At 37.7% G+C, this 10,923-nt stretch overlaps 3 protein-coding genes across 3 annotated transcripts; all 3 read left to right on the top strand.

Moving 5' to 3' along the window:
- The first annotated feature begins 2,577 nt into the window (after positions 1 to 2,577).
- On the top strand, positions 2,578 to 4,122 carry LOC112163736. The gene has a single exon (XM_024300010.1). The coding sequence runs from the start codon at positions 2,578 to 2,580 to the stop codon at positions 4,120 to 4,122; it is 1,545 nt and encodes a 514-aa protein (XP_024155778.1).
- Positions 4,123 to 7,966: 3,844 nt separating this feature from the next.
- Positions 7,967 to 9,218, top strand: LOC121048988. Its single transcript, XM_040505367.1, has 4 exons — positions 7,967 to 8,272; positions 8,430 to 8,699; positions 8,815 to 9,088; positions 9,202 to 9,218. The coding sequence occupies exons 1-3, from the start codon at positions 8,117 to 8,119 to the stop codon at positions 9,049 to 9,051; spliced, it is 663 nt and encodes a 220-aa protein (XP_040361301.1). The 5' UTR covers positions 7,967 to 8,116; the 3' UTR covers positions 9,052 to 9,088; positions 9,202 to 9,218.
- LOC121049239 lies at positions 9,080 to 10,136 on the top strand. The gene is made up of 5 exons (XM_040505916.1): positions 9,080 to 9,374; positions 9,481 to 9,588; positions 9,682 to 9,751; positions 9,861 to 9,959; positions 10,044 to 10,136. The coding sequence occupies exons 1-5, from the start codon at positions 9,232 to 9,234 to the stop codon at positions 10,134 to 10,136; spliced, it is 513 nt and encodes a 170-aa protein (XP_040361850.1). The 5' UTR covers positions 9,080 to 9,231.
- The last annotated feature ends 787 nt before the right edge of the window (positions 10,137 to 10,923 follow it).

Below are 10,923 nucleotides of genomic sequence, written 5' to 3'. Positions count from 1 at the left end.
GCTAGGTTTTGATTCCCACATCGTATCTAAAAGAAAGAAAGAACAAAAAAAAACATAGGCCGCTCTCTCGACACTTAGCTCTCTCTCGACTGCACATCGACACTTAGCTCTCTCTCTCTCTCTCGACACTCATCTGCCAACTAGGGATCTGGCTTGTTGCTATCGTGCTTTGCTGCTGCCGGTCCCGACTCTCACTCCCCGTTCGGATCCATTTTGGTTCCGCCTTCCAGAGTTCCAGGCTCCAGCCACCTCCCCTTTCAATCTGCCTGATCCACCTCCTATGCCACCGAGCCACTTTCACTGCAAGTCTATACCTCTGATCTCTGCAACTCCTTCAAGGCTTCAATCCCTAAATCTTAGGTAAACATCGATTACCCAGTACCCATGCTGATGATGTTTGATAATTGGGAATGGGTTGTCCAGATTTGTGAATCATGATGTTTGGTGTTATGGGTGTATTGCTCCTAATTGCAATATACCCAGTGTGTATTGCTCGTAATTTTGACTACCAGGTGCTTCTCCTCTCTTCCTCCGTCGCTCTCTTTTGCTCTTCTTATTGTTATTGTTCATTTTTGAGTTGTTTGGTCTTCTTTCGTGAATACCCAGAAACCATCTTGCCAAAATTAGCACGAAATAGAAGTTAAAATCAGATCTTGATTTTCTCGGGGGTGGGAATAGTTTACTGCTCTATTACTAATGGCTATAGAAGTTTCCTGGGGGATCAAACCCTAGTTTAGGAGCTCATAAATCTGTTTGGGTTGAGAAATTTTGAGCAAAAGTTGAATGCTTTGCTTTAGGTTTGCTCAGAAGATGTGGGAATAATGGAAAAAGGAGGAAAGTTTTCAATTTCTGATTATGGATTCTCTAGGAATGAGGATGAAAGACATGATTGAAGTGAACTGCACTTTGTTGACTTGCTTCTCCTTTTGTTGGCTTCCATCGTATTTTATTAATTTGATAGGACACTGATTTTTGCTGTGGGTCTTAGAACATTTTCTTGAATTTTATGGTCTTGTTGAACTACTTACCTCAGTGGCTATTAGTCTTCAGAGCTCACGGTTGAAAATTGATAAGAAAAAGAAATTAGACTTTCAGAAGTGAAATGAGGAAAGTCTATGTAGTTCTTTGTTTTTAAGAACTAGGTGGTTGATAAAAGAAAAAACAAAAATGAACTCTAATCTGTACTAGGCTATAGCCAATAGAAAAGCAAAATGTTTTATTCTCATTTGGGATGTGATTATTCTATGATCATCATGTGAAGAGGCCTTCCTGATTTGGGCTTGTTTTTTTGCTTTTCTGGGTGTTCTATGTTGAAGATACTTGGGCATTTTACTCAGCCTTCAGCCTCTTACTCAGATCCAAATATATATATATATATATATATATATATATATAACAGAGTTAACTTTCAAACCGAGGCCTTTTAACATGTGAGGCCTAAGGCAACAGCCTTGCTCACCTTTTAACCTGAAAATTTCGTTCATAGTCCCTGAGCCTCAACAATATATCTCTTTTATATATTGCATTGTATAACATTAATTAACCTCTACTAGTAGAATTTATGGTCAACAACTCATATATTTGCTGCATATAGATGGCAACTCATCATAAACATCAGCACTACTCAATTTTCAGGTTTTTTTGTTTCTTTCTTTTTTTGGCTTATAATACCTAAATATTCATATACAAGAACGATGCAGCAGTACTGTTTCATTTATTCAAATTTGGTTTTTCGTGACACAAATTTATCTCATTCCTGCTCAAATTACACGCCTGACGAATGATTAATTTTTTTTTTGTGCAGATGATGATAATGGGTGTGTAGCTTTGGTGGTGGGAGTACTAGATAATTGAACTTTCAATCCATCTCTGAAATGGCTGTTGGTTGTATATTGGGAGCTAGCTAGGTGCCTGCTACTTTGAGAACTACAGAACATTGTCCTGTTTGCAGCGTCAACAACACCATCAATTCTCATATGGGTATTTCTTTTTCTTATTTTTTTTAACTACTCTTGTTTTTTTTTACTGTCTCATTATATCTTATACATGAGTCACTGTCTGTCAAAGATTAATGCAATGCCTTTCTCAACAACAATAGTGGAGTAGATTGTGTACATCTGCTGACATTTTGGTTACAAATCATATTATTTTTGGTTGCTTGCTTTTGATTATTTATGTTACTTGCAGATAATGATATTTTTCTTGCTTGCTTCTAACAACATGTTGCTTCTAATATATTCTCTATTTGCGTTTGGTCATTGTAAAGCATGAAAAACAACCAGCCATTATTGCTTTTTCAGTTGACATATTTCAAACATTTTCCACTTTGTAATGAGAAAAACTGAATTAAAATTTGTCTTCCTATTTGGGTGCTATTGCATATTACTGTATGCTGAAGGTATATAGGGTAAAACATAATCTTGGATTGGTAGCTGTTTCAGTCCATTGCACACCGAGATTCCCTATTCCAGTACCTATCAGTTTAAAAGAAACCAACAAATATATATGAGTTCGTGTTGATATATCTGCAATTAAGTTTGTCTTCCTGTTTGGTTTTTCTGTTTGTGCGTAGTATAAATGGATAGAACATGGATGGTTGCGGATAGGAGATCTCGGCAATATAAATTAGGGGTGACACAGTTCTGTAAATTTGCCTTGGATAATGCTAAAGACCCTAACCATAATTGTTGTCCTTGTACAAAATGTGGAAATGTTGACTACTTTTCCGCTTCTATAATAAGGGACCATCTATTTGTAAATGGTATTGATGCGAGTTATGATAAATGGAATGAGCATGGGGAGGCCATATTGGATTCAGCAGCTGATGAATCTACTGATGATGCAGCAGTAGATTCATATTCACATAGTTCTTACTCTGTGAACCGCAATGAGATACCTGATTATGAATTAGGATTAGGTAGTGATGCAGACATAGAAAGTGATGAGTGTAACGAGTTTAGACAGTTTGTAGATGATGCTAATAAACCGTTATACCCTGGTTGTGATAGGCACACAAGGTTGAATGTTCTGGTGAGGCTTTACAACTTGAAAGCAAAGCACGGTATGAGTGATGTTGCTTTCTCTGAGTGGTTGATTGCGTTTTCGGAGTTTCTTCCAGTAGGCAATGAGATACCTGCCTCTGTCTATGAGGCAAATAAGACATTGAGTTCTCTAGGAATGGATTACACTAAAATTCATGCCTGCCCAAATGATTGTGTTTCATATAGAAAAGAGTATATTGATGCAATTAAGTGCCCTACATGTGGTATTTCAAGGTGGAAAGTAGGTAAAAACTTGAAAGAGAGGGAAGGCGTACCTGCAAAGGTACTATGGTACTTTCCTCCTATTCCTAGATTCAAAAAAATGTTTCAGTCAGAGGGTACATGTAAGAGTCTGACTTGGCATGCTACTGACATAAAATGCGATGGCTTGATGCGTCATCCAGCTGATGCAACTTCATGGAAGTTAGTAGATGAAAAATGGCCAGATTTTGGTTCTGACCCTAGAAACCTAAGACTTGCATTGTCATCAGACGGGTTCAATCCCCATAGTTCATTAAGCAGCAAGTACAGCTGTTGGCCTGTTATTCTGGTCGCATATAATCTGCCTCCATGGCTCATAATGAAGAGAAAACACATGTTGTTAACTCTGTTGATTTTTGGGCCTAAACAACCAGGAAATGACATTGATGTCTACTTGGAACCTTTGATAGACAACTTGAAACTGCTGTGGGAAGGAGTTAGTGGTGTCTACGATGCAAGACAAAGTGAATACTTTACACTTAGAGGTTTACTATTCTGGACAATCAACGATTTTTCAGCTTATGGTAACCTTTCTGGGAGTATAGTTAAAGGGTATAATGCATGCCCTATTTGCCTTGAAAATACAAAACCAACAAGACTAGTTAATGGAGGGAAAATGGCTTACATCGTGCATCGAAGGTTTTTAGGAAGAAACCATCCTTATAGAAGGCAAAAGGCTGCTTTCAACAACCTTCCAAAACATTCTCCCCCTCCTGTTCCTTTGAGTGGGGAAGAAGTACTGCACAGGGTGGAGCAGGAAGTTCCAAAGTACCGTTTTGGGAAAAAAAAATCAGCCCCCTCCTTACAAGGGTGGGGATGATGAAACCAGGCCTTGCTGGAAAAAAAAAATCTATTTTTCTTTTATCTTGAATACTGGAAGTTTCTCCCTGTTCGGCATTGCCTTGATGTGATGCATATAGAGAAAATGTATGTGATAGTCTCATAGGTACCTTGCTCAATATTCCTGGAAAAACAAAGGATTGAGTGAAAACTCGGTTGGATCTAGTGGAGATGGGTATTAGATTAGGATTAAGGCCTGATCTTAAAGGTCCGAAAAAGGAGCGCTTGCCATTGGCAAGCTGGAACCTAAAGACAAATGAAAAAAGATGCATGTGTGGGTCTTTTTTTGGCATGAAGGTTCCTGAAGACTATTCTTCTAACATATCAAACCTGGTTTCCATGGATGATTTAAGACTTAGTGGACTTAAATCCCATGATTGTCATGCCTTAATGCAACAACTCCTCCCTGTTGCCATACGAGGTGTGCTTGAAAAGCCGGTCAGAATTGCCGTGATCAGGTTATGCCTGTTTTTTAATGAAATCTGCAGCAAGACTATTGATGTGTCAAGGCTGCCGAATATCCAAAGTGAACTTGTTGAAACATTGTGTGAGCTGGAAAAATACTTTCCCCCATCATTTTTTGACATGATAGTTCATCTAACAGTTCACCTAGTTAGAGAGGTGGAGTTATGTGGACCAGTTTGCTTTCGATGGATGTATCCATTTGAGAGGTACATGAAGATTTGCAAAGGATATGTTCGAAATAGAAATCGGCCAGAAGGTTGCATTGCGGAGTGTTATATTGCTGAAGAGGCGGTTGAGTTTTTAGCAGAGCTTTTCATTGATGACAAGACTGTTGGGATTCCATCTGACGCTCACATAGAGGACAAGCCTACCTCAGGTGCTACAGTTATTAGTGTTTACGGCAAGTTATTTGACCAAGCTCATCTTTGCGCACTTCAAAACACGGTTGAATTCAGAAGCTATTTTGTGTAAGTGACATCCCTTTATCTAAGATTGTGATTTCTGTTAATATTTCATGTAATTTTGTACACTAATCTTCACTCAATGTATCACTGCTTTTTTGGTAATTGTAGTGAACACCTACAATACTTGAAGAGGGAGTTTCCAAGATTCAAAAAGAATAAAAAGTGGCTTACAGACAAGAAAAACAAGACATTTGCAGATTGGTTGAAGGAGAGGGTAAGTCTGAACAGTAACGACCTTTATGGGAATATTTTTGGTTGATATTCCAGATACTTATTTTCTTTGTTCAATCGTAGGTTGTTGTTCAACTAAGTGAACCAGATTCTCACGTTCCCGAGATTGTCAGATGGCTTTTAGATAAATCGAGCAATGAAGTACCAACATTCAGTGGGTATAGAATTGCAGGAGTTCAGTATAACACAAAGAAGCGTGATGATGTTAGATCAACGCAAAACAGTGGTGTCTACTTACTTGCTAAGACACCACAAGTAGCTACTGCTAGGGATAAAATGCTAATTATTGATGACATGAGCTTCTATGGGGTGATTACTGAAATATGGGAGCTCGATTATGAAAAGTTTAGGATCCCTATCTTTAAGTGTGATTGGGTAGAGAATAGAAGGAGTGTGAAGGTAGATGAGCTGGGGTTCACATTGGTGAATTTGAATAAGAAAGGTCATTTAAATGATACTTTTGTGTTGGGAAACTGTGTTCAGCAAATCTTTTATGTTCAAGACCCTGTAGATCCAATGTGGTCAGTAGTTCTAAGAATTTCTAGTAGGGATTACAGTGATTTTGAGGTTGAAGATGAGATTGGGGACACTTTTATTGCTCACCATCCCATCACCACCATGATGCCATCTATTGAATTACTTGGTAACTTAGCAAATGAGGAAGAAGTGGGTTACATGCGGGAAGGGGAGGAGGATATAGTTGTTGATGGATAATATAGGCAGTTTAATTTCTAATATGATAATTTGTTATCCCACTTCAATTCCTTGTGGTTTGTTATGTATTGGTTGATCAGCACCTTTCATTTTTGCTTTAGCCATGTAATTTGGTACAAACCAGATTTGTTGTTGTCCACTTGTTGAATGAAACTGATTGAAGCTTTCTACATGTCATGTGATTACTAAAATGGCATGGTTTTTGGTTTCTTTCTGTATTTAGTCTGGTCTTTATTGTGTGGGCGCATTGTATTGTTCTTTACATGATTACTGAAACAGATGTGTTTATTCTTTAGTACAAGTGGCTAATTAATGTCTATCAAGTCTTTTTTGTAGATAATGGGCCCAACAAAATCTGCCTCAATACCGAAGAAGTCAAAGGATAAGGGAGTGAAGCGGAAGAAAACTAAGTCATCAAAAAAGTCACATTCGACATCAACTGATGCATCCATTTCTGATAAAAATGGGAAATCTAATAGGAAGGATGAAGAGACCGGAGGTCTGAAGCTACTTAAGCGGCATTGTGTGACAATGTCACGTATTTCAAGGTGCAAGAGCTTAAGGCAGAAGAAAGTGGTTCTCTTCAACGTAAAAGGGACTCCATGCGGGAAGGTAGCGAAGGAAATGCAATCATATATTGGTGTCTTAGCTCGTAGAAATATACCAATCATAAGGACTACTTAGAGAACTATCAAGAGCCAAATTGGAGGTGTCACAGCTGAGGAGAAAGAGAAAATCTGGTTACGTGTGCAGGTATACATTTGTCTATTCATGAAGTTATTAGTAGCAGATCATATTCCTGTAACTTTTACCTTCTAACATCAAAGTTTCTGCCGTATATTATGAATGATAGTACAATTTGGCCCTTTTGTTTGTTTTCCTATCACTTACAAGAACTGTGTTTCTATACACAGGGAGCATTTGAGATTGGTCCTGAAAAAAGGAAACTCGTATTGGAATCAGCTGCATCAAAATGGAGGGAATTCAAGTCCCGGCTCACAAGACATTACATTATGCCTTACTTAGATGACCCTAAATCCTTGAAGTTTCCTCTGGATGATTATAGATTCATCAATAAAGATCATTGGATCCAATTTGTGGCTGAACGGACAAACCCACAATTTATTGTAAGTTTTACATTAAGGTTGTTGTGTTAAGTTGTTATATTAAAGAGGTATATCAATTGAGTGCATATGTTTTTCAGGAAGTGCATAGGTTGGCACAAGTTAGGCGTGCGAAGAATAAGTATCCCCACCGAATGTCCCGTAAGGGATATGCTGGGTTGGAGGAAGAGCTGGTAAGTTATGGGTAATTGTTAGGTAATTTGTTAACATGGCTATTAATTTATCACCACAAATTTAGTAACCATCTATTTTTGGTAGTCTACAACAATGGAGGAGGAGGAAATTGATAGAGCGACACTATGGATCGCTGGACGACAGACCAAGCAGGGAACCTTCAAGGATGAAGGGACGAAGCAATGCGCTGAAAAAATTGTGAGTATAATTTTGTGAAGTTCAATGTCTATAGCTGACCTTTTAAAATTCTGTCTATGCTTATTTACTATTTTTGTAAATGTGACCAGAAGGACTTGAAGGAGAAGGTTGCTAGTGGAGAATTAAGCACTAGTTGAAGTAATGATGTGTTAACCTTGGCTTTGGGCACTCCTGAGCATGGTGGTAGAGTGCGAGGGGTGGGAGCTTATGTGAATCCCTCATCTTATTTTCACACCCCTAAACGTAGAAGGGAGAACATCCAAGAGACTATTCGAATCAGTGTGCAAAAATACTAGAAGAAGAAAAGATAAGATCATTGAAGAGGCCAAGCAACAGGCAATTAAAGAAGAGAGGGCATTTTGGGTTCATAAGCTTGCACAGCTGGAAGCAAAGGTAGACGGAAGGGAGGTTGGGAAAGTAGCTAGCTAGTTTTCCAGCAGTGCTAGAGAAATACATTTTGCATGGATCTGGGCAAGGCAGTTGTTCACAAACTGCAAGTCCAACATGTGATGAAGATCGATATGCTCAAGTGCAAGACGAGGTAGTGAATGTTGTGGATGGGAAAGCAATTCAGAAAGCTTTTGTTGTAATTGAGGAGAAAGCAATGGAATGTAAAAACAAAGTTTCAAAGAGGAAGGAGTGTGATGGAAAATTTGTTTTCAACTCCAATAAAAAGGATGAGCTAAGCAAGTTGAGTGAGCATGAAAAGAAACAAGTGGCTGACCATGGAGTTGAGGGACAATTAGCTGGAGAGAAAGTGGTAGTTACTTAAAACAGATATCTATATTATTGCAATGTAGTATAGTTTTTATTGATTGTGGACTATATACACACACACACACACACACACACACACACACAGAGTATATATAAATCTGTATTTGAAGATAAAATTCCAGCTTTTTTGTGTGTTTCAGGTACAAGGAGTTGAGATTAGTGCCAAGTTCGCATTAGGTTCAGTTGATCATATTGTAGCTCTTGGCACTGTGATGGAACACAATGACCCCTCCCAAGTTTGTCATGGTTATCCACTAGGGGATAATAATTTGCGTGTTTCAGTCTCTGTTGCAATTGAGGAGAACGCCTTAGTTCCGTTTCCTATGGGTGATGAAATACAAACTGTTAGGCAGGCCATGGGGAGTTGGGTACCATGGCCGAAAGAGCTTGTCATAATGTCACCTATGAAGGTAAGTTCTCATAATAATTGTAATATATCCATATCTTGATTTGTCCATATTCCTATTTGCTTAAGATTGCAGCCTGTAAGATTAGAAAATAAAATCATCAATCTTGTATGTGTAGAAACCTGAGAGGAAGAGAAAAAAGAAAGTGGTACAGGAAGACGAACTCTCTGAGGATGAGTTTAGCCTACAATCATTGGCAGCTTCCTTACCAAATTCATTGAGTGTGTTGTGCATGTGGGTGAGGTCGGATTCAAAGATAGGAAGGCTATCACCATTCAAATTGAGGCTGAAGTGTTTGGCCATGCACGGAAAACATTTATACTACGGCAAGATGTGCACAGAATTGCAACCATGAACGAATTAACTGGGAACTGCATAGTGATATACCAGAGGTAAAAAAAAAAAAATTGATTTATTTCTTGTAAGTACCACGTGTTATATCATTGGTGTATCACTGTGAATAATCTGTTGCTGAATTCAAATTGGTGTATATGATTGTAATTAGTACCTCTATGATGTCCTGAGTCAATATAAAATGTTGGATATGGTTGCTTTTGTTGACCCTGCGATGATTGGTGTAATTGGGTGTGGGAAAGGTCAAGAAAGGTCCCAACATATAAAGGAGAGGCTGGTATCTGCAAAACCTGGACAGATTTTCATGCTGCCGTATAACTCAGAGTAAGTAATTTGATAACTGAATGCTAGCAACTGTTATATATGTAATAACTTGCTTGTAGTGATACATGTGGACTGATAATTAAAATCATATTGTATTGTTATATAGTAAACATTGGGTGCTAACTGTTGTGGATCCCGAACAAGAAATTGTTTATTTTATGGATCCATTGAAGAGACGGTTATCCACCGGAGAATGGGTTTCCATTGTTGATAGGTAAGTTACAGTCATACAAGTTTGAATAATGCAATGTTGAGTACAATGGTTATTTCTTGAAACCTGATAGTTTGTGCATCTATTATGTTTTAGTGCAATATCTATGTATAATGCACAGAAGGGTAGGAAAGGCCGAAGTTCACCTATATGGAAAAATTTGTCGGTATGTATGTTTTTCCTATAGAGGATTCTGGAAGCAAATTTGTATTAGGTTCCATGATGATTAATTTTGGATTCTTTTGTTTTCGCTATGTTGGATTCACTGCTTTTAGGGTATTCCTCCTCAACCGAACAACAAGGAGTGCGGCTACTTTGTCATGCAATACATGAGAGACATCATTAAGGATAAAGACTTTTCATTTGTTAACAAGGTACCATAAAGATTGTTTATTCTATTTGTGTTCCAATGAGCTTTTTATGGTAATTTTGACATGGGTTACTTGAATTCTTTTCAGTGGGAGAGAAGAAGCAGCCTTGTTTATACCCAAGTGGATATCGATGAGATAAGGAATGAGTGGGCTAGGTTTGTGGTTAATAGATACGTGTAGGAGCCATCACTAGCTGATGTTTTGGAAAGCATGATGAAATTTTGCTTGTGCTGATAGATATCACATGAAACAATTATCAGCTTTTGATTCATTCATGCATCGGTCTAGCTAGACTAGGAATGCTTTTTTTGTTTGTGTAGTAGTTTAATTATCTAGTTAGATGTTTGGTTGTACTTGACAAATGCAACTATATAGTTACACTAATTATATGGATCAATGTGACTTTATATGTACTGTTCATTTGGTAATATATGTACTGTTTTTGTGGTAAAATATATGCTACATTGTTTCTGGAAAATTCTTCCAAGCTAGCTAGGTAATGAATGAACAAACAACAATTCACAAGAAGTTGTGAGAAGCAAGCTCAGACAACACAACCTCAAATAATCACACAACTGGTTTATAATGTTCACACAATAGTTGATAAAAAGAATATGTTGTCTGAGAGAACCTCATACAATTTGTTAACGCAATCCAAGTTGTCCAAGGTCTTATACAACAGAAGACAAAACCATGTGTTGTATGATGATAAAAGAGTTCAAAATTGAGGCTTCTCCTACAACAGTCACTGGTTGGTACCCAATTTGATTACAATATTCACACAACGGATAACCAAATATAGTTGTTGTGTGAACTAACAACCAACAACAAAAGAAAACAAAATTCTGTTGTGTGAGATTCATAACACACAACAGAAATAAAATGATCACTGTTGTCTGAGTAATCAACAGATAAGGGAGATAATTTTACTTTAGTTGTGTGTTACTTACCTCAGACAACAAATATT

Source organism: Rosa chinensis, chromosome 5 (genome assembly GCF_002994745.2).
Source record: "Rosa chinensis cultivar Old Blush chromosome 5, RchiOBHm-V2, whole genome shotgun sequence".
Taxonomy (NCBI): domain Eukaryota; kingdom Viridiplantae; phylum Streptophyta; class Magnoliopsida; order Rosales; family Rosaceae; genus Rosa; species Rosa chinensis.
This window is presented reverse-complemented; position numbering and strand designations above follow the sequence as displayed.

Excerpts from the sequence above, each read along its gene's own strand:
- LOC121048988 (XM_040505367.1), top strand. The coding sequence starts at position 8,117 with ATGGAATGTAAAAACAAAGTTTCAAAGAGGAAGGAGTGTGATGGAAAA. Across the intron at positions 8,273-8,429 it reads AATTAGCTGGAGAGAAAGTG|GTACAAGGAGTTGAGATTAG; the intron begins GTAGTTACTTAA and ends TGTGTGTTTCAG. Across the intron at positions 8,700-8,814 it reads TCATAATGTCACCTATGAAG|AAACCTGAGAGGAAGAGAAA; the intron begins GTAAGTTCTCAT and ends TTGTATGTGTAG.
- LOC112163736 (XM_024300010.1), top strand. The coding sequence starts at position 2,578 with ATGGATAGAACATGGATGGTTGCGGATAGGAGATCTCGGCAATATAAA.
- LOC121049239 (XM_040505916.1), top strand. The coding sequence starts at position 9,232 with ATGTTGGATATGGTTGCTTTTGTTGACCCTGCGATGATTGGTGTAATT. Across the intron at positions 9,589-9,681 it reads TGGGTTTCCATTGTTGATAG|TGCAATATCTATGTATAATG; the intron begins GTAAGTTACAGT and ends ATTATGTTTTAG. Across the intron at positions 9,752-9,860 it reads CTATATGGAAAAATTTGTCG|GGTATTCCTCCTCAACCGAA; the intron begins GTATGTATGTTT and ends CACTGCTTTTAG.